General features: G+C 39.3%; 1 protein-coding gene and 1 non-coding gene across 4 annotated transcripts; both read right to left on the bottom strand.

Annotated features, from left to right (window-relative positions):
* Window positions 1-1,475: 1,475 nt before the first annotated feature.
* On the bottom strand, window positions 1,476-23,519 carry HAUS6 (HAUS augmin like complex subunit 6). 3 transcript variants are annotated; one of them, XM_032797530.2, is made up of 17 exons: window positions 23,227-23,519; window positions 21,731-21,826; window positions 20,850-20,928; window positions 19,624-19,756; window positions 16,351-16,498; window positions 15,168-15,233; window positions 15,003-15,054; window positions 14,626-14,799; window positions 13,438-13,631; window positions 12,491-12,620; window positions 11,792-11,894; window positions 10,508-10,592; window positions 9,099-9,171; window positions 8,245-8,427; window positions 5,898-6,033; window positions 4,339-5,385; window positions 1,476-2,851 (listed from the first exon to the last, which is right to left on the bottom strand). In XM_032797530.2, the coding sequence occupies exons 1-17, from the start codon at window positions 23,334-23,336 to the stop codon at window positions 2,757-2,759; spliced, it is 2,904 nt and encodes a 967-aa protein (XP_032653421.1). In that variant the 5' UTR covers window positions 23,337-23,519; the 3' UTR covers window positions 1,476-2,756. The 3 variants fall into 3 exon arrangements, with proteins under 3 accessions (XP_032653421.1, XP_032653422.1, XP_032653423.1); XM_032797531.2 differs by having other exon boundaries at window positions 1,476-2,848; XM_032797532.2 differs by lacking the exon at window positions 23,227-23,519 and adding an exon at window positions 22,371-22,450.
* Window positions 9,245-9,377, bottom strand: LOC116835095 (small Cajal body-specific RNA 8). The gene has a single exon (XR_004376122.1).
* Window positions 23,520-25,767: the final 2,248 nt, after the last annotated feature.

Below are 25,767 nucleotides of genomic sequence, written 5' to 3'. Positions count from 1 at the left end.
AATACATTAAGCAGGTATATTTGAATTCTCCCTTCTCTGCTCAAATTCTTATTCTGCAATCCACTGCTGATGATGGCACTCTGAATGGCCCTGACAGCAGCACCTGCTGCTCAATTGTTGCAGGGCACAGATTCTGGCCTGCATGTAGGCTATGTTCTTTTTTAATCTTGATTTGTCACACTAGTTTAATGTAAAGGCAACATAGCTTCAACTATTGAACAACAGTTACTCTGCTTCCATTAACAATATTGCCAGTATAGCAAACATGTAGAGTCTGGACCACATAGCTTATACGATGAGTGGGTTATGCAGTTTTAAAGGTACTTCATATCATATTTCAGATTCTTAGATTAAAGCAACTTTAGTATGGCACCATTAATCTTTTTCTTCCATATCCTCACCTTGTACCCCACCAGTATATCACAAAGCACCAGTATAATTAATATGATAGTTACATGTTTAATACTGAAGAGTGAGCGAGAATCATGCATCAACAGTGGCAGGTAAATGTGGATTACAGAATGAGTTACTGAGTGTTTGGATCAATGTATACTGATATCAAAAATCATTAAGGATAAACAAGCCCACACTATACATTTTTTTTTTCAGAGTAACAACTTAAGCTAGTGAAAGCAATCTTGCTCTGCCATCCAAATTCAGACTTAGCTGTCATTAGAATTCACTATGTAAAAAGTGGGACTAGTGAATTAATCTGGCAGGAGAAAGTTGATGGCAAAAAAAATGGAAATATACTTTTCTAAGATGACATTTTACTCAGCAAACGGCCAACACCTTCTGAACTGCTAAATCACTTGCCATCACAAAGGCACAATGCAAAATTCACAGACAGGGTCTAAGAGGTCAAAGACTTGTATAAAAGGCTTAATGTTTTCACTCTTGCATTGTTTGCTGAAGAGAAATTCCATCTTTCCTAGTGCATGGAATGCAGATTTTGAAAAAAAACAAACAAGGGCAAAGAAATACTTCTGTAAGCATTTTTATAGCAGTGGAGAATTATATGAAGGGAGGCAGCCACAGCTTGATGGGAAAAAAAACAATTTGTCTCCATGATTAAACAATTCAACCCTTCTAATATGTTTATAATTAAAACCTTATATCCAATTGTTTCTCCTGAAGACAAAAAGATTATCTAGTCCTTACTGTACTTGTTGCACCTGCTTGTCTTCTACAAGAATACCTTTTCCAGCAAATCCTGGTCATTTGGTGTCAATTATTTTGACCATTTAAAATGGAAATTCACTGAAACATATTTTGTATACTCTGATCAGTGGCTGGTGTCTAACCATGATAAAGACAACTCTACACAGTCCTCAGCCCGGTGCTGGACTGGAGCTCAGTTTATGATTTCTAGAGTAAATATGCTGCTAATTCTTTTTATTTCATAGTAATGCAGAGTCAGTTTAGATATCAAGTCCCATTTCACTGCCTAGAACACAAGTAGACAAATCGTAGACTGGGTTTGCAGGATGAAGTTTATAAAATTAAATATTTCTGTAACAAGACTGAAAACTGTTTTTCATTTTAATAAACTATTTAAAAACAAAAGTTTAAATAAACACAAGACAAAGTCAAACATGAAATCTAAAGTTAGACAAAAATCCTAAATTACTTTAACCCACAAGTGGATTTCTAATTGGTCTTGTTAGTGGGCTTAGTTACAGTGTTTGGGAGCACTCTTTTGACCTACTCTTCATGTGCCTTTCTTCCACTTGACTTCCCTCTCCCTAAATCTTTCCTCACTTTACCTTTAGTTCTACTTGAACAGTCACTGGTCCCCAGAATTTTAAGTCAAGAGGTTTGTTTATGGAAGGTGAGTAGTGAGGCCATAGACCATCAGTGCTCCATCTTACCAAATTGATTCTCTTCCCCTGCAAGTCAATATATTAGGCTAAATCATACCCCCACCTTGATCTGAACACACAGAAGTTTCCAGCTGCTTACAATGGGCAGGGCAGGATGGATACAAATGTACCCCTTTTCAGTCCCAGGTATCCAACCTGGAAAGGTCTCCAGGACTTGTCTGAACAGTCCCATCATTTCTCCTGACAATGCTATAACCAAGGGTACTACCAGTGGAACCATGCTGCTGTGGAGTTAGGGCATCAGAGCTGGTGGCAGAAAAAGGGCCTCCACAAAATAAATCTGACAGGTCAGATTGGGAGGCAAACAGGGAACTGGGGAGAGGAGGTCTTTACAAGAATCCATCCTTTTTCTCCTACAAAATCCCTTCACAATTTGTGTGGTAATTAAAGTTCGAATTTTGCTAGACTTCAAAAATTAAAGGATGATATCCTTGATATCTTATAATGCATGTGGTTAAATGTCATTTTTCAGCAGGGTCCTTGACTTTTTTTTTTGTTTTAATAAATACTTCAAATTAAAATGTGACCTGTTTTAGGGAGTCGTGTCAGTCTCAGGAGTTTCAGTGTGCATGACACCCACACAATCCAACAAAATGTTTGATTCCACACATCTGACTATTAGTCTTCTCATATCAATGGTCAAAAATCTCCAAGTCCCTCTGATCAATGACCAAAGAAAGAATTCAGCCTTAATGGACATTGTACACTAAGGAAATGTCTTCCCCGGTCAGTTAAAATAAGCATTTCAATGTATGTACTGGCAGAATTTCTGTCTGAAATGGAAGAATGAGTTTGAAAAATGTAAATTACAAATAGCATTTTAAATTATAAGTCTAATTTGTTTAGTACACAAGCATTACACATCCAAGTGCATCAGAATTCTATGAAGTGTGAAACTGCTTCATCTTTACGTGTCTTTATATCAGATGATTCTTTTGCATCCAGCTTCTCCTTCAAATTCTCTTCTTCTAGAAAAAAATGTATTGTTATAGAAATGTATAGTATTAAAAAAATTGACATACTAGATACCCTTAGGAAAAAACACTGTAGTGTTTTGGGACACTTCCTACAGATATAATTGCTCCAAATCAGGGAAAGGAAAAATTCCCATATCTGCACAACTAAAGAAGCTGCAACTAATAACCAGAGAGGATTCTGGGGTACACCAACACTGGAAGTACAGCCTATAAGCAACCAATTTAAAGTGTTATTGCTGCTTAGTATATGTAAAAGCATCAGTTATGTAGCAATAAATATTAACTGCCCGCTGCTGCCGAGGGAGAAAAGGTTCATCAAATGCGGATTACAGGAGTGATGATGTTTAAGTCACTTCCAATAAATGAGAATGTTACTGAATGTAGATTACTCAGAGCTCCCAGCAAGCAGGGCCAAGGGAGAACTAGTTTAAGCATCTGCTTAATTTCCTTCCATGGCATTACCTGTATTTGTAACAAGCAGTCTGGTCCCAAACCATTTAGGACATTTAGCTTTCAGGTGTCATCTAAGCTGTTTATAAGTTAACTGACTGCAAGTACAATTTATGGAGGACCACTTAACCAAGCAGTTACATTCATTACTATCTTCAGTTTCTTGATAGTTGCAGGATGCAGCCCCATAGAGTACACTGCAATCTTCTAGTCTGTCATTGTCCCTTTAAGATTAACCTGTTAAATTCAATTTATCAACTTTTCCATTTGACATTTAAGTGAAAGTGTCCTGGATACTTACTGTGGACTGACAGTTGAATAAGGTCCACATTAAATGCAAGTGCACTTACAAAGCTAATTCCTGTCGTACTAATTACTCAAGTATACTGACTGATGCTTACAAGTGTACCAGTAACTGCCTAGTGCCACTGTATTTCTATTTCTGGTGAGGAAAGCTATTGTGTTTCATTAGCGTAAGTATTATCTAGGTCTCTCTCATATTTTGCTGTCTATTGTCTGGAAAAAAAGACTCCCATAGTTCCATATTTGGAAAATGTAACTTGCAAGATGTGGACTTTATCAATTTAATCACTCACCTCTAGGGAGAAGTGTCATTTTTCAAAAAAGGAAAACTCTACATGTGTGAAGTCATTAGAAACTAGTATATTAGAGGATGACTGTCCTGAATATACACTTTTTAAAAAGTTTAAAAGGCTCCCTCTGCTCCACTGCTGAAAAGACTAAGACATCAGAAAGTGCACATAACCCAAAGACCAGATCTGCATCTTTCTCACTCCTTACATGATCTCATATTTTTTATATATCTATGCACCTACACTGCTCCTTCCAAGGAAAATGACAGTAGCGGTAATTGTGGCAATAATCCAGTACCTTAGTGATTCCCTTCTTCCTCCTAACTCCTAAAGCAGAAGCCAAGTGGTCAGATTATGTCTAGGAAACCCAAAAGTGAAGAGTTCCACATGTACACATATGGCACAACCCTGTTGAAAGCATAAACACAAGCTTACCCTTCAAGATATGCAGGGAGTCTCCAGGTTTCTTTTGCGTCATTGACCTTAGTCTCTCTTGAACTGGAGAAAATGCAATCAGTGGAGAAAGAGTGTGCCTTCTTTCAAAAACAGACATGTGTGAAGGTGTCTTGATATACTCTGCATCCAATGCATAGAGTTTTCCTAGAGGACTAAATACTTCTTTTGTTTCTTTGCATCCTGGAATAAGGTTTCTCTCTGATCTGTGCCTCAGAAATTGTTTTCTAGGTGACTGAAATGAATCTTCCTCATTTCCAAAAACTGTCTTTTTCAGTGCTTCATACCTGTTGCGAATAGATTGTAAATCCTGTTTGCATTCTTGAGAGGCCCATTCATTTTTCACTATGTTTTCTAAGGACTTGCTATCCCTTGAGTTACATTCAACTTCATCATCAGTCTCTAAACTTTCAGAGCTATTAAGACTTATGTTGCCAAGTTCCTCTGGAAGAGTCTCATGTAGTATTCCAAACTGGATAACTTCATTACTGTCAGAACTAGTACTACTTACCATTTGAGAAGCATCCCATGGCAGAGTTGTATGCACTGAAGAATTCTGACAAAAATAAGGTGATAGAGCATCTGTTTTAATATCTCTCTCTGCACTATTATCCAGAGGATTCATGCTCTTATCTACAGTTGGAAAGACAGATTCTTCTAGATTTTCTGTGAGACTTTTACTTGAAACAGTATGTTTTGATCCAAGCTCCCAGGATCTTTCGTTATCTGGCATTCTTGTAGCTGGTATCTGTGTTGACGATTCACTGCCGTGACTAACCACCACCTGCTTTTTAGGTGCAGGTGTCATGCAGCTTACTGAAGATTTCCTTTCTAGTAAATTAGAAACATTAAGGTCAGACATGTGAGATGAAGACATAAAGCAGGCCATACTAGAATCTATTCGGCTACAAATTGCAGACTCTAGATCCAATGGAGCTTCTTTTGTCACCATTTCAGTCTGAGCCAACTCTGTATCTGAAGGATCTTCAGCTTGAATAGCTTTTCTCCATGAGCTTCTAATTTCAGTAACTAAGATTGAAACAAAATTAAGAACATACTTAAGGGAAATTCCATATTGTTTAGCCACCTATTTTTCTACTTTTTATAAAAGTGTAAACATGCTACCTTTGAAACTATTGATGTTTCCCCACCCATGTCCTGAATGCCGACAGCACAGAGTTGATGGCATAGGAGTTCTATCCCAGTGTTACTCTACCTTTTAGATACCAGAGACCATGTATTGCCCTCCTAAACTATGTCAAGGAGATCTCTGGGACTTGTGCCGGTCTGTGCACCGGTCACTGAGAAACACTGCCCTATGTTGCCTTAGTCATACTATGTTCATTTTGCTACAGGTAATATGTTGTGTTACAGATAATAGGTCTGTCATCCTGAAGACAACTGTTAGGAGTTATAGCCATTGTGACTGAGCAGTGTTTGGAGGGGTGGGGATGGGGCTGTCCTTTAACATGGCAACATCTCTATTAAAAACTTCAGTGAATTTCTGTTTAACTACTCTACATTATGAAAACAGAACTTACTCAGATTTTCTGGAGTTCGTGGGATCTGTTTCCTTGTTAAGAAAGGGTTAGCAGCCAATGAGCCAATTAAGTCATCTAACTCCATTCCTTTTCCACCATCACCTTGAGTCGATTCTGATACCACTACATCTGCAACCTGTAGGAGAGTTTAGAGAATGGAAACTCTTGAGGAAGATAACTTTTTTCCTGCCAATAATAGCACCGAATGAATCCCATTCTGTCCACCCACTCCAAAGCTTTAGGAGTTCCACAACTCTTGTTTAAATGTGTGTGTGTACAATTATGGAAAACGTGCCTTTTAAAGTGAGGAAGTGTGAAAAAGAATGGAAAGCTGCCTGGTCAGAATATGAGACTGGAAATCAAATTCTGCATTCTATTCTCTAATTTACCACTGACTTGTTTCAGCCCATGCTTTAGTTCACCCATTTTTCTTTCAAATGGAGACAAGATTCCCCAAGAGACAAAGAAGCGAGATTAATTATTAACCAGGAATTGAGAGTCCTGGAAGAAAAGCATTTAAGAGAAGTATTAAGCCTTCACTTTGACAGTTCCAATCTGTACAATTATGGGAAAACCACATCACATCACTTAGGATGTCAATATTTTATTAATGAACAAATATTCTTGAGTGCAGTTGACAAATAACTACACCATTTCAGGGATGAAGACACTTAGTCTTCTATCTTACTATATAGCACAACTTTGAGGTTCTTGTAACAAAAATTCCCTTTGAAGGACAAAGAGCCTGCACACATCTTGCCACATCCAAATGTTTGTCCAACAATATTCAGATGCTACAGTTAAATGCCAAAATATGTACTAGTTATAGACCTAAGATCAGTTTTGTAATTTGCAGAAAGCTTTCAGTAAGTGAAATAAAGGAAAATCATCAACTCTGTCAAGCATATAAAAAAAAATACATGAATAGTACAGTAAGCTGTATGTCACCTAGGGTAGGCTTAATCATGTAGTCTCCCAAGGAAGACTAACGACAGCTGCTTAATAAGAATAAGTAATCTTTGATTAATAGCACAGTTTAGTTGGTACGCCTTCATGCATCTTATACTGGCTCTGATAGTTTGTTGCCTCAATAGCTTTCTGTCCCTTCTATATTTGTGTGATACAGAAAAGGAATTCAAACTTTCTACCCTCCCTCTTCTGGGCTATTAGTTTGTTCCATCAACGGCAGCTACACATACTTGACTATTATTCTATTTACTGCACAGTGTCAGCAGTAGATACAACAGAGGGACAGGCTTAGGCCTTCTCCCAGTGGAAGTAGGCCTATTTACAGAAATCTAATACAAATACAGAAGTGAGATGCCTTAGAAATATCCAAGCACTGTAAATACTCTCCAGTAATATTATGGGCTTTATAGATTCATTCACAGCAGCATTACTTTTCTTCTGGTAAATCAGAAAGGCCATCACCCACTAGGATATTCCAATTAAGAGTATTCTACTGTACTGTATGTAGTAAGATGAGGCCCTGAAACATAATCTCTTGTGTCAGAGGCCCAGTCTAAGGCATGAAGCCTGAACTAAAGTACTTCCAGGCATTGCTAAGCAAAAGCTGGGCTGTGAGCCAGAGGCAGGCCTCACCTCACAGAAGTGGCGAGAAAAGGAACTTGTGCCAAGATGACATCAGGACACTCCACGGACATAACAAGGAACAGGCAGGTGCATCTTAAGGACAGGACAGCATGATGGATAGATCTGTTTGTCTAGAACAACATGATCAGAGGAGGAGACAGCACCCTAATGAGCCAAGGGGCTGTATCTCAATACATCAATAGGGATGAGTAATCTGTCCTGTAACTGTATAAAAGTAGGTCCTGGAGTGTGCATCTTTGTCCAGCTTGGGGGCAGTGAAGTGTCCTGCCACTGAATGAGCTGTGTCCCTTGCCAGGGGGCACATATTCGTAGTATGTCCTGTAGAGTCTATAGGAAACTATTACTGTGCTTCGTTTGACAATAAACCTGGCTCGGGTTCCTTTGTACCTTACTAGAGTCTGTGGTCTTTGGGAGTTCTGTCGTGGTTTGCTGTGTCAGCTATCTGCACAGAGCCAGGGCAGCACACAGAGGGAACACGTACGCAGCCGACTGTTATCATCGAACAAGTGCAGAGCACCACAGCAGTAGCTACTGATAATACTGTATTTCAGCAATGTGTACTTTTAAATTATAGCCTTCATCCTTTTCTTCTTAAAGGACTAAAAAGAAAGCTTAGACAGCTACAATTAAATAAGAACCGTTATCAAAAACAAACGAGTACCAAGATGAAATTATCTTTAGAAAATCAGGATTAGTGAATGAAGTGTAATTAAGAAATGAAGCCTCTCCTAACCTCTTCTGCCAGTTGCTCTTGTGCTTTCTTAATAGGATCTTCTCTAACTGCAACGGGTGATTGGAGTACATGAGTATCTCCGTTCTTCCAAGCTTCTACTGGTCTAGGTTTGTGCACTGCATATTTTAAGATTTTTTGAGAAACAGATCGTTCCTTCCTTTTTGGAGTTGTAGTATGTACATCCTAAAGGAATATAAAGAAGTTTTTAAGTCTTCTGTTGTGAAAGTGTACAACCTGAAGGAATTACCATACTAAACTGCACAGCACCTGTAGTGTTAGCATTAGTTTAATCAAACAATAAATCAAACACTGAAAAACATTTGTTCCAGTCAGATTTCAAGTAGACACAAAGCATGCCTACATAGGTAAAGCACTGCATATAGATAACTGCAAGCCCTTAGGTTTGCCCTTTCTGTGCCCAGTGCAGCCAAGATGCAGCAAAAGTGCTTTTTAGACCATACTTACATTCCTCAACCTGGGACCACCATGCAAACCCCAAAGCATAATTTAAGATTGGCCCTATGGATGGTGCTCAAGTTGTGCTGCCATTTTACAGTCCCCATAAGGAGCTGTTTCAACAACCAGATATTAATGGTGTAGTACAGACATACTTCCTATGCTGAGAGTCAGGCTTGGGAACTTATCACAGGTGCTATGCAGCCTGGCAAATTTTCCCAATGCCTGGGGAATCCTCTGATAGATGGCTCTGCCAACATCATAACCATTTTGAATCTACCAGCAGGACCCAGGGAAGTATTCCAAGTTAGCCTTGCAATCTCTTAATGCAGACAGAATATAAACTTTTCAAGTGTTTAATATTTTTCCAAAGACAATTTAAGCTATTAAAAACTGACCTTTTCAAGTACTACACTGCTGGGTTCAGCTGTGAGAAAGCTCTGTGTAGCTGGCTGCAAGGGTGAGAGCATCCTAAAAACAGACAAGATTTCAGTTATTGAAACTAAACCAAACACGCTGCATATAAGTCTTATGAAGCTCAGTATATTGTCTGCCCCGTATCTGTCCGTTATGATTTCCCTCAGTTCATCCCGGTCATCAGAAGGCAGTTTTACTATAGGGAGGGACTTGTGACAATTAGAGCGAATTTTTAGCCCTATTTGTGTATCAGTCTCCCAAGCAGTAATAAATATGCCCACCCCACCCCCCGACTTCTAGAGTGGAACTTTCTATAAAGAGAAGTGTATTATTTGTACTGGGAAATTGAGATCAACTTGAATTCTACAACAAACAGTTGAAGGATAAAGGCACCATTTTAAGTATCGAAGTATTTCAGTTCACTTGTCATACCACATGAAAGTATGTATTCTTTAAGTGTTAAGTAACCTGTCTAAGCCTTTTGGTGGTTGTGGATTTGAATTGTGTTTTAGGTATTTTATGAAGTCAGATAGTTGGCTACTAGTACAAGTTTAAGTCAGCTCTGATGGGCAAAGCAGAAGAAAGCTAAACTAAATACTGCAGAGAATCCTGTGGCACCTTATAGACTAATAGATGCATCTGACGAAGTGGGTATTCACCCACGAAAGCTCATGCTCCAAAACGTCTGTTAGTCTATAAGGTGCCACAGGATTCTCTGCTGCTTTTACAGATCCAGACTAACATGGCTACCCCTCTGATACTTGAAACTAAATACCATCACTGCTTCCAAGTAATTTTACCTATTTCTCTTTTAAAAACTATGCTATTAAAATTCAGTTCACTCACTAGGAAGCAAGTAATTATGTATAGTAATATTTCTACCTGTTTTACCACCTTTTATAACATAGGTATTTGTCCATGTTACATATTTAGTTTCTTGGAATTTTCAAAACGTTACATAAAGTCAGTCAGTATAACACAAGTCTAGCTTTAACTGCTTTGATAATCTGAAGAGAACTCAGATGCAGATATGAAGTGAACTGATTTCTAGGAATGAGAGAATTAGTCAAAATTTGTTGAAATTTTTACTCCCTTCATTTTTTCAAACATAACAGCTTTCAGGTGTTTGTAGGAGCCCTTATGTGGATCTATGAAAAATACAACCTTCTAAAATGCCATAGAGAACCTCTCCGAGTAAACAGCTGCCATGCAACTCGGGATCCCTCAAAATAGGGATAGTTATATAGTTTCATCCTTTGTAGAGATTATGTAAAAGCTTCATAGAAGGAAGTGTTTAGAGGAAGAATCTTAGTGAGGAAAGTAACTGTCTGCACCGATTGACCTCTTTTACTCACGTATTAAATGGTCCAAGATAGTTTTTTAATCATACCTTCCTGTAGATGTTGTGTCCATTATACTTTCCAATGCTGCATCCTCTTTCTTACCATTTGCTTGACAATCCTTTTTTGGTGTATCTAGAATAGAGAATGGAAGAGATTTGTTACCACTTTTTGCCTGGTCTGTTTTCTTTGATTATAAAGGACCAAAGGTGACAACAATTTTAGATCTGGGAAAGCTATAAGCAGACAAGTTCAAAAGGCTATTCAAAATGCCAATTTAACAAAACCCTTATGTACTCTACAGTGATTTGCCAATATCAGAAAATGTGTCACGGCATGAAGTTAGTGGGCAGAAAAGTGTGCAGATATGAAACAATAGCAAACACATACACAGTTTAGTACAAGGGCTCTTCAATTAACAGAAATTCAGTATTTTGATTCATTGCAGGCATAAAAATTCAACCCAAGTGATAGGGTTTTTTTTAAATTAAGTCAAAGATAATGCCACTTCAACAACAAGAAATTATTATATCATTACATTTACAATGCCAATATATTCTAAATTAAGCTCTAGGAGTTAGCTACAGTTAATATGCAGGCAGCTCTTTGTAGAAATAGATGTTAGTGAACACAATTTTAACCAACTTAAAAAACACATTTTGCTAATGCAACAGATCACAAAGGCTGAGTTAATAACCAGGATGGTTCTCTAGAATTATTAAAAACTACGAATTAAAAGAACTTCCAGCAGGGAATCTGTATGCAAGAAAGCCAAGGCAAACATACATGTTATGGAAGTGTTACCAGAATTCTGAGACTTCCTTGGGTTTGTGTACTGTTACCTATCCAGCCTAGGAATGAATGTTTCTACTAGAAACAGGTTTAAGTTATTGCAGTTAGAAATCTATTAACTGGACCCATAAGGATTTTACTTTTTTTTTTTTTTTTTTAAACGAATGTTGACTAAATGGGGGAGAAACAAGGCCTGTGACAACTGCAAGAGACAATATACTTTAAATGCTCACCATGCATTAGTAAGATGAAAGTAGCACTGAAATCCAGGTTTTAGACATATTAGCAGTTTTCCTCTGATAAGAGCTGGGTTCTCAGCCCAAGTTTCCTTATTCCTCCATGAACCAGAAAGTCTTATTTTTTGGCAGACACAAAGAGCAGTACTGAAAGGCTCCAAATAAGTGCTCAGCACTCATCTGTCAGAAAGAAGACTGCCATGACAAGGAACTATTGAGGACTGGAGTATCAAAGGCAAGCAGAGAATCCTTTTAGGCCATGGAACACCCTAGGGATGACCAAAAACCTTATCCAAATTTACTCACCTGGAACTGATGCTGGATATTTACAGAAGACACTGCTTTTATAAGCCTCTTCTGTTGCAGGATCAAAAGAAAGAGGAGACATAGCTGGTAACAAATCAAGTACCTTAAAATAAAAATAAATTATTAAATAGTTATTTTTATGAAAGCCTTCAGATAAGTAATATTTGACACTACTGAAAGTGATACAATATGTTTTAACTGAAGGCCACACGCACCGAGATTACAAGAAAGTGTTTAGCAGATGCTATGAAATTGTTATCCTTCATTCACTGGAAACAAACAGAATAAAAACTTACCTAGTCAAATTTTATAAAGTACATTTTATGCTCAAAGACAGATGCCACTTGAAAATTAAGTGCTCTTTGAACGACAGAGAGTTACATGAGGTAATTGCTATGGAAGTTTGCCCACTGACTTGCTACTATGACTCACTCCTGACCTGAAGGGACCAACTTTGAATTACCTATAAGGGTATCAACTTTGATAGGTTATCATAAAGGACTCATGTCTACTTTGAACTAAACTTACACCTGCTCATTTTAAAAAGGCCAAAGAGGCTAGAACCTTTTTAATAACTGGTACACTGGAAGCATTAAAAGGATTCTACTGCAGTTATATATTGTTAGAAAGTCTGCTTCAGCTCTCCCAACCCCAGAAAACAGCCATACTCTACGTCTCTAAAAAGCTGATATTACTTACTGGATTCTGATCTTTAATTAAACTGAAGGGAGACTGGCCAAGGAAGTTTTCCCACTTCATATCCCAATCTCTTTGTTTTTCAGCAATTGATTCCACTATGGACACGTGATCCTCTCGCTTCAGTTTGTGCCTCCAACGTTAAAAAAAAAGACCTTAAATATCTGTACTGGAAGTAAAATCATGTTACATAGAAAGCAGACTTTGAGAGAGATCAGATGTTTTCCCCGGGTACGCTGCAATTGCTTGAGATGGACAAATTTGTCCTATCACAAAGTATATTCGGGTGCTCGTTTTGTTTATCTTGTAACAATTATCAGATAATCTAATTATAGTGTCACTGAAATGTAACGAGATGCAGAGTTCTAGAATATTACCCACCTAAGTGTCCTGTTTCTTTTTTACAAACCAGTTTTACATAGCAAATACAAGCTTTGCAAAGAAAGCACAGACTAAAAATAAAAACGCTGACCAAAAACTGTCATCATTAGAGTCTTTAAAGAATACCTACAATAATTAAAGCGTCAATACAAGAGACTTAAAATGTTAATTTCAGTTTACTATGCTAAAATGTAGCCAGTACCATAGATTTCTCACCTATCATTTAAGATCAAAGGAGTAAGAAACCTTCACTACTGAACTAAGATGTCCAGCCTCCATTTTCACATAGCCAGGAGCAAAGCTGGCTTGCTCATAAAGAGAAAAGAGGAGAAATGCTGAAGTTTGCAGATACCTCTGTAGATGTAAAACCCCAAGTAACACCAATGAATTTGTCAGCCAAAATATCTATCAAGAGTAGAGCTGATGTCAGCACGTTCTCTTAGTAAAGCAAATACGGCCAAAATATGAAGTGTTGTGTTATTTTGGAAGAGGAACACAAGAGACTACAGCTTCCCTTGTGCAAGAAAATAAAGCATAAAGAGCCTCAGAAAAAAATTTGAAGAGTTTACCTCATGGACTTCAGACCCAATAAAATTTTATTCTGAAATTTGGTCTTCCCTTCAATGTACTGAAGATCTAGCTTTAGTGCCTCATGGTCAACTTGTTGACGTTCATATCTTAAAATCTTCAATGCTTCATTTAATAACTGAATGACGGTTAACAGATTGAGTTTTCCAGCTTCATATACATTTCCTATATGCAACTTCAAATATTGAAAATAAGAGAAAACTGATTAGTAGTTACATAGATACATCAGTTATTAGACCGCTACCTTTTCTATGAGGAGGTATAGTATACGGATACTAAAAAAACTTATGATTATGAATCTGTCTTTTTTTTTTTTTTTTAAATTAAGAGACACTCATCTTGGTTTAGATCCAGAAAATTAAGACTGCTTACAGGGGTTATATATTAACTTAGTATTAATATGAAATGAAAACGTTTTAACAAACACCGTTGGTAACCACCCAGCAATTCTACGAACATACACAATGCAAGAGTCTGACCAGTCTAGTTTTGTTGTCCAAGCAGAGTGAAATGCAAAATGTAATCGGAAAAAATAAAGTTAGTTTTAAGTGTTCATTTTAATATGGGATTAGCAACGCAGTTATTGATTTAATAGTTTTAGTGAGGTTTACACTTGAAATAGGACTTCAAATAAAGAATATTTGTAACACCATACTGAAAGACATTTTACCTCAATACCTACAAGCACATTTGAATGTAGAAGAAAATAAGCCCTCAACCAATTGTCTCGTTACTTTTCCTTATTCCTCAATTTTGACAATGACCAACATCTCCTCTAAACTTTTTTTTTTTTTTTTTTTAAAGTTTGAGGAAAGATCATGTTTTCCATGTATGTCTTAGAAATTCCCCCTATGTGTTTTTCCAAAAGTAATCTAGGCCTTTCCTTCACCCAAACATGATATCATTCCCGCATTCGTGCATGTTTGTAGGGCAGGTTACAGCTATGCAAGAATACTTGGCACCTGATGCAACACTAATCAAGGCATGTTCCCAGGTCTATGAGCAGTATGCTGCGTTACTCTGGGCACATAACAGATAACAAAACAGAAGTGCAGCTCCATTAAGTGATAATTTCACTTGTCGCTTTTGTAAGGCAATTAGGAGTTCTATGAATAAAAAGCACAAACATGAAGATACAAGCATTAGGTACTTCAAAGACAATCACATACTTTGTACATTTGATTTTCAATTTTGTCAAGCAGCAGCCTTGGAACGCTGATAGTGACATTAGTTCCATCTAAAGCATACTGGTCCACGTGACCATCAACAACAGAATCTACAACTTCTTTCTCCTTTTCCAAGCTTGTAAGTGTTTCCATTACAGATGCCCACCTGGAGCGAACCTTAATGGAGGAGGAAAAAAAATGTCATGGCTCAAACGTTTGCCACACTATCTTGGCTAAAAGACCAGGAACGCATACAGTTAAATGAGGAACACTAGCATGTCTGAAGTAGAGAACAGTATCTGGGATGGAGTAATTGGTGGAGGGGTATGTTAACTGAAAAAATAAAGTCAGCCATCTGCCATCAAGAAGAAAATCCTTACCTTTTGAACTCTCTCTGCTTGGTCAGTTTGCTTTTGGCTATTTTGCTCCATTCTAGTTAAAAAAAATAGATAATTGAGTTAGCCATGATGAAACTACCATTAAAGTCTACAATAGTCTGCCTTTAGCTTCATAAAACTGAAGAACAGTTAGGAAGGAATACCTACTTTTGAAGCAGTTTGTGCAGCTCTGCACATTCAGATCTTGGGTCTCTTATTTGTTTAGTCAATAATCTGAAAAAAAAACAAATGAGCAAAACAGAGCTGATATATCAAGTTGAAGACTTTCACTTTTGTTCTGACATCTCAGTTCTAATGGTCATTGATATTGGAAAATATGAAGGAAAGAAGATAGCCATTTACTTTTCAGGCTGTTCCAGCCCAAACCTGAACATCCAGATAGCTCTGAAGCCTTGCACAGTTCACTATATAGACTCTCACAAGTTATTTTGTGCAAGATCTTTCCTAAAGATCTTACCAAAGACTTGAAAGTTTGACGGTATTCCATTGCATTACGCTGAAATACAATTTTCAGTAGCTACAGAAATGATATAGTTTCTCAGCTATCCAAGTACTTAAATTATGGCTGAGGACCAATTTACATGTTAATATATAGTTTCTCAACTGTCTGGCTACAGATACCCGTGTTCCAATTGACTAGTATCCATTAGGAGCCAGAGCACTGGGATTTACATAGCTGCAGTGGCTAAACTTTTCAAGAGCCTAGCAGCTTGATTTTTTGTTTTGCCATTTATACATAGCCTGGTTTTCAGAAGTACAATGGGATCTTCAAGTATTCTGAAGTTTTCTGATGGAAGAGGAAAAATAAAGTAAAGGAAGCTTTGAAAAGATATCACTCAGTGGAAGTCGGGATGTTAATTATTCCCCAGAAGAAAAAAACTGAGTGTGTCCCCAGGTGAAGACTGAAGAGGATAATTTAGTAAGACAACTAAAGGATGATACTGATAAAGCATATCCCAAACTGATAAACTCAGAGGTCAAACAGCTGTTATAACCACAACATAATTACTAGTTGTTTTTTAAACAGCAGCGGCTTTAAGTAGACTATTAACTTAAAGTCTACTCTATACCCATCCCAGAGTGTTCCAGCCATTTTGGTGGATGAATAATCACATTTTAATGTTTAAAATTTCTCTGATGTTATGTGTAAAGTTCCACAAAAACAGCAAGACTATACAGAGAATAATTGAAACTTATATGTACAAAGTGTTGTCAATTGCAAAAACGTTACTTTAAGCTGGAAATGTCTATCTATATTGCCACACATGTAATAAGTAATATTTCTGAAGATATTCAATTAAAAATATCCTCCCCAACAATAGTTACTTACTGTGCTTTTCTCTGGTATTCTCGAATTACAAAATCTTCCCTTTGTATAGACTGTAAAAATCTAATACATGCCACTCTGTATCTTGCTGCTGCCTTATATGAGTCACGAGGCCTTGAATTCACAGCTTCCGGAAAATGTATATTGGCGTCTATATAAATCAGTTAAACAAAAGTTCAAAATGTGCCTTCAAAATTATAGGTAAATAAGACAAGTTTCTAATTTAGGTGATTTGATTTAAATGAAAAATATAAAACAGAGGTTCCCATCTCTTTAGACGGCCCCTATTCTCCTTGTCCTTTTATCCATTTCTCTTTGTCTTTTTCCCCTTCAGGGTACATTTGTTCTTTCTGCATTTTTCCCTCACCATCTTACCAGAAGACTACATGCTCCCTGGAAAGTGGGGAAATTGCTCCTTGGGGACTCCACGAGCCGACCCACATGTGCTGCAAAGAGTGCCATCAGAACAGAAAAGACAGTAGCTTTCCTGCCCAAGCTTGTCCGAGCTGAGTAGAGGAAAAGTGCCCTTGCAGCAAGGACCACTATAGGAGCTGGGAAGGAAAGGCAGATTTTAAGACCCTGCCTGCTGACTTTCTTGCTGCTGCATGAGCACTTTTGCAATGGGGCAGAGAAGAGGAGGAGGACTAGTTTGTCATACACCTTTCCCTTCCAGCATACTGTACAAGAGGGTATGTTTACATGGTAAGCAGAAAACCGCAGCAGCGAGTCTCAGAACTCTTGTCTACAGACTTGGACTCATGCTACAGCACTAAAAATAGCTGTGTAGACCAGGGATCTCAATCACATGCAGCACGACTCCACTGGCAACCAAGCTCCCATCACTGCTTACCTCCCAGCACTTAGGACTTTCCAGGAGGGAGGGAGGGAGGAGTGGGGAGGTGGTGCTCTCAGGAAAGGAGGCGAAGAAGAGGCAGGACTGGGACAGGGATTTGGGGAAGGAGTTGGAATGGGGGTGGGGAAGGGTGGGAAGAGGTGGGGCCTCATGGAAGGGGTGGAATGGGGGCAGGGCTGGAGGCAGTTGCAGGGGGGCTTTAACTGAAGTAATTCTAAAAGTAAATGTATGTTTTGTCATTTGACTAAGATGCATTACTGAGTGTTTATATTTTATTAAACCCCTCTTCACATTACAGTTTTAAAAAGTTAATACATTGACTTTTAATAGCATACTGTATTACTCTTCATTTTTTACTATACTTTTGTATTGTTGTATGAAAACATTTCAGTGATGTGGCCCTCTGGCCAATGTACTAGTCCTCATGTGGCCCTCGTGGTGATTTGAGTTTGAGATCCCTGGTGTAGACATTTGGGCTTGGGCTTTGAATCCCAATCCTTTCTCTACATTTCAGGGCCAAAGCTACATATACACAGCTATTTTTAGCACTGTAGTGCAATCCTAAGTCTGCTGACCCAGGTTTTGAGACTCACTGCTGTGGGTTTCTGCTTGCTGTGTAGACATAATTTTCATGCCACTACCCTTCTTGGACCAGTATGGTGTCTACTCACCCCCAGATTAGGGAACACTAACACAGTATCTCAAAGCATGAAGAAACTGGTTTCTCTACTTCACAGTACCTGCATGTAACAGAGGGGTATTTGGTTGTGTTTGACTAAGTTTGCTCAGAGGGAAACACAACTTAGTCAATTTCAGAAAATGATTTAACTAGTTTTAGGGAAACTAATTCCCCCTGCCAGTTTAAGTAAAAGTCACATTTAAATTTCATCTCGTTCTTTCCACAAGACCATCTTAACTATACTGGTGTTACCACCCCACTATAAATGCACAAAGTGCTGTCGGGTGCGCCTAGAAACCCAACTACGAAAAGCTGGTCTTTCAGTTACAGTAAACAATTACTTTAGCAATAGAAAAACACAGATGACAGTGTCCCTTTAACTTAAGGGAGCTTTTCATAAAAGCTGGAGTTACCCAAAGAAACTACAGTGAGACCACAATCATCCATCTAAGTGTTTTTAATTTCCATTTTAAAAACAGGTGACGTGATAAAGAATTTTAGTAAGCAGTAACTCAGACCACCAAGAATAGCAGGCTAGTTTTATTTCTGACAACATGCTTGTTCTATTCTCCAATTAGACTGTAATAAAACTCTGCCGTCTTCTCAAGACCCTTCCTGCAGCCATTATTAGAAAAATAAGTTTAACACTGGAAACAATACAAAAGTAGGTAACACTACTAAGAGCATAGACTGCAGTTTCTAAGTTCCTACACAACTTGTATAATGCTATAACCTGCATGCCTTGTCAGCTCACCTGCACTGGAATCAGAATGAATTTAATTATGATTTCTGAAGCATTTGCAAAAGATATTTCAGAAGTCATGTTTTCACTTAGTTTCAGTCATCAAGTTTCATTCAGCTTGGACCAGATGGGGTTGATAACAGAAAAAAGCTTTGCTGCTCTCACCCCATACTACTGCATTTAGTACTTACAAAAGGTACCTGATGTATACATTAGGAGATAAATTCTCTACATAAAGACAGAACAGTCAACAGATCCCTAAGCTGCTGTCATCGTGCCTCAAACCTGTTTCCAGACCACTTTATTTAAGTTGGTGTACTTTGTCTAAACACAAGCTGCAAGAGTGAAATGAGTAGTTTAGTCTCCATGCTCATACACATATCTTGACTCACTGCTGAACAAGTGTATCAGCGAGTGCTACTAATATTCAGACAACTGGAGACAAACTACCAGCTCAGTTCACAGAACATTCTGAAACATGCAGAGAGAAATATTGTTTACCACTCCATCATATGAATAAAAATCAACCTGTAGAACCTTACACACCTTTATTACTTAAGGAGATTTGTACTGTCTGATTACCAGTTTTCCATTTAGAAAAAAAAAAAAAAAAGCTCTAAATGGCTGCCATTTCTTTGAGGATGAGTATTTTAGAACTACATGGAGCAAGAACACACACAAGTTTTAGCACCAAGATACAGGCAAGTATTTTTTGTTAGGAACTAGAAAAGATAATATTCGATAAATCAATTTCCAAACAAAACTATTATACTACGGGGCAGCAATACTACCGGTAATGCAAAATGGGTCTAAAATGAGACCAGATCTGAACCCACTCTCTTCCAACCTCCTATGAAGATCTGGATTAACAACTCAGGCCCTTTTAAGATTTTTATAATAGATTAAGCCCTAAACAGTTTCACACTGTGTCACCTACTATAAATGAAGTGATTAAGAAAAACAAACAAACAAAAACCACACACACAGACAACAAAAACTTACCTTCAGAATCTTTTTTCATATGTTGTACTATTACATATCTTGCAAAGTGGTACATTAAATGAATAAATTTAGGACCACCAGGAGAAAGAAATAGTGAGGCTACAACCGGAGGAAAGCTGTTTCCACATTCATCCTAAGGAAATGAAATTGATTCTATTAATAAATTATTTATAATAAATAAATTTGTCAAAGCAAAAACTACCACACATTTAATTAAATAAGGACATTGTAATGGCATAAAGGTCTTTAGCTGCTACATAACTTTGAAGAAAACCCAGTCTATGTCTTGTTAAAAGAACTGACAGTTGTGATATGGTAATTTGAAAGTTTGGATCCCCTCTTCCCCACCTCCAGGATGGGAACAAATTGTTTTTAAGAATATGGTCAGCATTAGTTATGATACCTGTTAGACTTCCTCTGCTGTCTCAACTCCCTAATAGGTAAGTGCTCTACTCCAATTACAGTGTTCTAGAAAATACTTTAGCCACTGTTTCTTTTCCATATCAAAGGTGCTCACTGTACTTTTTCCTTTTCTTCAATGATTTTGCATAACAGAGTTCACCCAACTTGCCATTATGGAAAGGAGTTAGGATCTTGCGACATACTGGAAACCTTCTAAGCATGAAGGCCATGATTAGCAGAACCTCATTTAGAAAGAAGCTAACGTAGAGGAAAGATCCAGGATACAGCTAGGGAACCAATTTTGCTTTGAGACTGATCATCATTTCAATTCAAGAAGCTTGTATAAACTTTCGCAGCTTTGCCCTTACCCAGGACAGACTAATATTCTACAGCTGCAAAGTTTCTTGTATCAGTAAAATTGCATTCTCAATATCAATGTCTTCTATGATGGCTGTAATTAATTGAAACATACAATATTTATGTTGAAAAACTCTTCCCAACTTACCTCTTAAGAAAGCCTGTTCACCTCTAGGTTTGTCTGAGGCATGAAATACACAGAAAACTAAGTGTAAGGCTATAGCTTTTTGCATGCAAGAAGCCCAAATGTATCAGCATTGCAGTCTAAGCTTTACCATACCATGCTGTAACTTTTAGTTCAAATAAGTCTTAAAAAAACCTATGACATATATTGTACTTGGGAAAGTTAGAGTTATTCGTTGGTGGCAGATACTTTGTTTAATAACCTAAAACACTACCTATACATGTGGTACTCTAAACAGACAAGAACTCCCTGCAGTGATCATTTCATTCTTGCCAATACTTACTGAAATTTTTTTTAGCCATTCGCAGCATTGCTTCCTGAATTCAGCATCTCCCTTTTTATCCGCTGGAGGGCAACAAAATCTTTCCATTCCAAAAAGAAGAAAAGTCAGTTTCAGTATATTTGTGAATAATTTAATTTACCTATTTAAATATGTAGCTGAAAAACTAAGGTTTGTAGTGATTCCTTTTAGGAGGAAGGTAAGGGAGGAAAGAGGTAGCAGTACTCAAACTATGATCAAAGTGTACCTGGAAGTTTTCTAAAATGACTAGCAGTGAAACAGTTCACACGCACAGATTTTTGCTATAGGGTTCATAGTAAATACATTATAGCCAGAGCTGGTAGTGTCACCTATATTTAAGGTTGCCCTTTCCTATTATAAGGCCCTGTTTCCAACTGCTTATAAATTTGCCCAGCTGTTTGGGCTCAAATTTTTCATGCCAGGTGTCTGCTTTGGATGGAATTCTTTCTTTAGAAAGTTTCTGATAAAACAGTTTGGCTTCCTGAGAACCAGATTAGAGAAAATCTTTTGCCCATATTAAAAAAATGCTTGTTATTTCATTGAGAGGCTTTATGGCTTGAACCTGATGATTGAAATCTGGCTAGAGGGTGAAGAGATGTGCCTTTTGCTGTCTCTGAAAATTTCTCCAAAATTGTCTACGTTATGACTACTGCCGTAAAAATTTGAGCTAGGTCAGTTGTCTGTCATGCATTAAGAAGCTGTAATCCAAGTGTGAGAAACCTACACAGATGGTAGTTTTGTAAGTGATTTTTGTAACGCATTCTCCAAACAGGTTACCTCTACCCCAGAGACTACATCAGTGATTATTCCTATTGGGTGTGTATACAGAACTTTGTTACTGATTACACAAAAATTGTGCGTACCGGAAGATCTCTATGGAGCGTGAATGATCCAGTTTAGTAAACAAGAAGCGTGCAACCACATGAAAAGCATCCTTGTTCGGCTTGTCAAACATGTTCCTGATAAATATAAAGTAGTTAGTGAAAACATCCAAAATAATTGACATTTAAGCATTCAAACAAACTAATTTAAGGTTTGTATGCACTTAAGACTACAAAACCTCTCAAATTCTTTGGTCTTCAAATTTGGCAGAACCCTTCCAGATTATCTTAACAATTTTTAATCCAATGAAAGAATCTGCAGCATTCTAGTCTCCTTAATAACATTTAGACAAGCCCATCAAGAGTTTATTCTGTCTTGAAAGCAGAGTTATGTCAGTTCAGTGCCAACACACTACCAAAGTGACTGTTTCCATATCAACTGCATCCAATTGCGTCAAATCCACACAACAAGAGCTGTTGCTATTTCCCGACCTCATTTTTTCTAACAAATATCATGTACACTATTACTTGCAGTGAGAAGCAACCCAATAAAAAGCCCATTTTGTTTACCAGAGATATGGTGCAGGGCACTGTAAAGTCTGACTGCTCCATGTGAAAGGCCTTTCTACAAACCAGTGAACAACAACATGCATAACATCACATTTCACTGGTTGATATCCACAACAGAAGGGATTGCAGGGACAGCTAGCTCCATGTTGGCAGATGTGGGGTTGGTGAAAGAGCTGTGCTGCCACAGCAAGTCAGGGACTGTCTTCTCCAAACCGCTGTGTTAGAACAGACACATCCCACCCTGCCTTCAAGATGGGAGCCCCACTCCCTTTTACCATCTGTCATGGGCAGGGCTCACTGGGGAAGAGCCAGGTCCTGTGTAGATTACCCTATGTCAAGGTTTTTCTGGCTAGTTCCTCTTCTTAGAGGATCCATCCTCTGTGCAGATTTTTCAAACAAGAGGAAATGGCCAGATTTTTTTCAGCGCAAACGATGCAGCTCAGAAAGAACCTTGATTGGTCCACTTCCTAGCTGGTCCCTCCCCAGCATCCACAGCTGCACACCGAGGCCCTGGCACCCAGCTCTGGGCAGGGGGCCCCACAGAAAGGCACTGACTGACATGCCCTGGGCTTGCACCAGCCTGCCACTGTGTTAGGGAGTGACACTGTTCCCCAGCTCCTGTGAGTATCCCCGCCGCAGACACTCCCTTCAGCTCCTCCAACCCCCACAACATCCTCTTGTTGGAAAAACGAAAGATGGTAACCCTACTGTGCAGCGTCTGCGTCCCGCAGCCCCGACGGGGCCGCATGTGATGCTCCCAGGTGACCAGGCAGGAGAGACCCACGCAAGGCATCTCCTGCTCAACGGATCCCCCCGGCCCGCTGACCCCTCCCGCCTGCCAAATCTGCCCGCACTAGCACAGAAGCCTCCAGGCTCGCAGTAGCCTGGGCACCCTGCTTGGGGACGGTGGGACGGTTCATGGCTGAAACCTCGCACGCGCAGCCTAGGGATGCTCCCCCTGCACTCACACTCCCAGGCTGAGGTGGGTGCTGAGCTTCCCGGCGGCGGCTCCCGCTCCCGGCTCGAAGCCCAGCGCCAGCAGATAGAGCCAGAGATGCTCCTTCTCCCAGACGCTCATGCTGAGGGCCGGGAGCGCGGGGCGGGGCCGGAGGAATCGTACGTCTCTATTCCGAGGGTTTCTCTCTCCGGCGGGGCCCTCTGTCGCCGCTGCTCCCGCCTCCTAACGCGGCCGCCATTTCGTTTAACCCGCCAAAGAAAAAACACAGTACATGGAGCGTTCTTCGCCGCGGAAGTGACACCATAAGAGCGCGCCCGCCGCCGACCAATCAGAGCCTGGAAACAAATTCTCCCGCGCAGCTGTAAGGAAGAACGCTCCACTACAGCAAATTCTTAGATGCAGAAGTATAAATCCCAGCGTGCAGCGCGGCACACTTCCTTCCTTCTCTATAAAGCATGGCCTGCTGGGAGCTGTAGTCTCAGCCGTGGTGTCAGCTGGGAACTGTAGTCTCTATGGCTATGAACTACTAAGGGGAAGCTATTGTTCTGGTCATGGGTGGGGCTGGGGATGCCTCAGAGCAGCATGGGGAGCCCCTGACTTTGGCGGGGTGAATCAGAAGCTCTGAGAGAGACTCTTGCAGGGAAAAACAAGGCTCTGGATTTCTAAACACATAATAAAGGCTTTATTCCTTGGACGCCATCATGTGCCAGCAGTGTTCCTGTGCCACGTACATTGGCCAAAGCGGGCAGTGTCTAGTTAAAAGGATAAATGGACATAAATCAGATAGCAGGAATGGTAACATACAAAAGCCAGTAGGCGCACACTTTAATCTCCCTGAATGTTCAATAAGAGATTTAAAAGTAGCCATCCTACAACAAAAAAACTTCAAAAACAGACTTCAAAGAGAAACTGCAAAGCTACAATTCATTTGCAAACTTAACACCATCAAGTTGGGCTTGAAGAGGGACAAGGAGTGGCTGGCTCACTATAAAAGCAATTTCCCCTCTCTTGATATTTACACCTCCTCATCAATTATTGGGAGTGAACCACATCCACCCTGACTGAATTGGCCTTGTCATCACTGGTTCTCCACTTGTAAGGTAACTCCCTTCTATTCATGTGCCAATATATATTTAAGCCTGTATCTGTAATTTTCACTCCATGCATCTGAAGGAGTATTTTTTTTACCCACAAAAGCTTATGCCCAAATAAATCAATTAGTCTCTAAGGTGCCACCGGACTCGTAATTGTTTTCTTGTATAGCCAACCCACCAATAACCGTTTAGGACTTCTCTATGCATCATAAACAAACAGACAATCTCTTCCCTCCACCACCTTTAAACTAAAGAAGATTACAAACTAAAAGTTGTAACATTTAATGCATATTAAACACACCTCCCTCTGCCAGGCAGATTTTGGGCAACTCCAAAAAGACTTATTGCTATATTTTGGAATATTTTAATACAGGCTAGTCTACACTGAAAACTTACTTTGGCATAGCGACATCTGTGAGGGGTGTGAAAAATCCACATCTGAGAGACACAGCTATGCCAGTCTAACCCCCAGTGTAGGCAACACTCCATGGTTACACTACATAGATTACAGCGCTGCACTGTAGCACTGCTAGGGCAGATGCTCTAAGCCTATGGAAGAGAACTCTCCCACTCACTTAATTAATCCAGCCCCAGTGAGGAGCAGTAGCTATGTTGGCGAGAGAAGCTCCCACGCCCACATAACGCTGTCTCCACTAGCACTTAGGTCAGTGTAACTTATGTCTTTCAGGGAGGTGGCTTATTCACACCCCTAAGCAACATAACTTGTATTAACATAAACTGTAGTTTCTACATAGCCTCAGTGAGGTGGATTAACTACAATGATGGGAGAACTGCTCCTGTCACTGTAGCGAGCATCTACACTGAAGAGCTACAGAAGCAGTGCTGCAGCTGTGCTGCTGTAGCGTTTTTAAGCTTAGACATAGCCTGCCTGTCGAAGTCATTCATGCCACATTGTCGTACGTTATCTATCACTTTGCAAATAAAATCATCACACCATAGCACCTGTTATATAATCAGTCCCTATCTGGATTTGTGAATCTGCATTCTAAATACAGGAATCAATTTTTGTTGTCCCACAAATGGATATCTGTGAGCGCCACAAGTAAGTCTCTCCCTTGCCTGCATAGAGGCAGGTGCAACTCAGTGTATATCTGACTGTTTGTGGGCTGGTCTACACTAGGGGGGGAACTGATCTAAGATACACAACTTCAGCTACGTGAATAGCATAGCTGAAGTTGAAGTATCTTAGATCGAGTTACCTTCCGTCCTCACAGCGCGGGATCGACGTCCGCGGCTCCCCGCCGACTCCGCTACCGCTGTTCGCATTGATGGAGTTCTGGAGGCGACAGAAGCTCGTTCAGGGATCGATATAGCGCATCTAGATGAGACGCGATATATCGATCCCTGAGAAATCGATTGCTACCCGCCGATACAGCGGGTAGTGAAGAGATAGCCTGTGAATCAGAAGCTGATCTGGTCCTTTTAAAGTGCATTCT

This window comes from Chelonoidis abingdonii, chromosome 6 (assembly GCF_003597395.2).
Source record: "Chelonoidis abingdonii isolate Lonesome George chromosome 6, CheloAbing_2.0, whole genome shotgun sequence".
Lineage (NCBI taxonomy): Eukaryota > Metazoa > Chordata > Testudines > Testudinidae > Chelonoidis > Chelonoidis abingdonii.
This window is presented reverse-complemented; position numbering and strand designations above follow the sequence as displayed.

Coding starts and splice junctions, on each gene's coding strand:
- HAUS6 (XM_032797530.2), bottom strand. CDS start 23,336: ATGAGCGTCTGGGAGAAGGAGCATCTCTGGCTCTATCTGCTGGCGCTG. Junction 13,632..14,625: donor TTGAAAATCAAATGTACAAA/GTATGTGATTGT, acceptor CAATATTTGAAG/TTGCATATAGGAAATGTATA. Junction 8,428..9,098: donor GCAGTGTAGTACTTGAAAAG/GTCAGTTTTTAA, acceptor ATATTCCTTTAG/GATGTACATACTACAACTCC.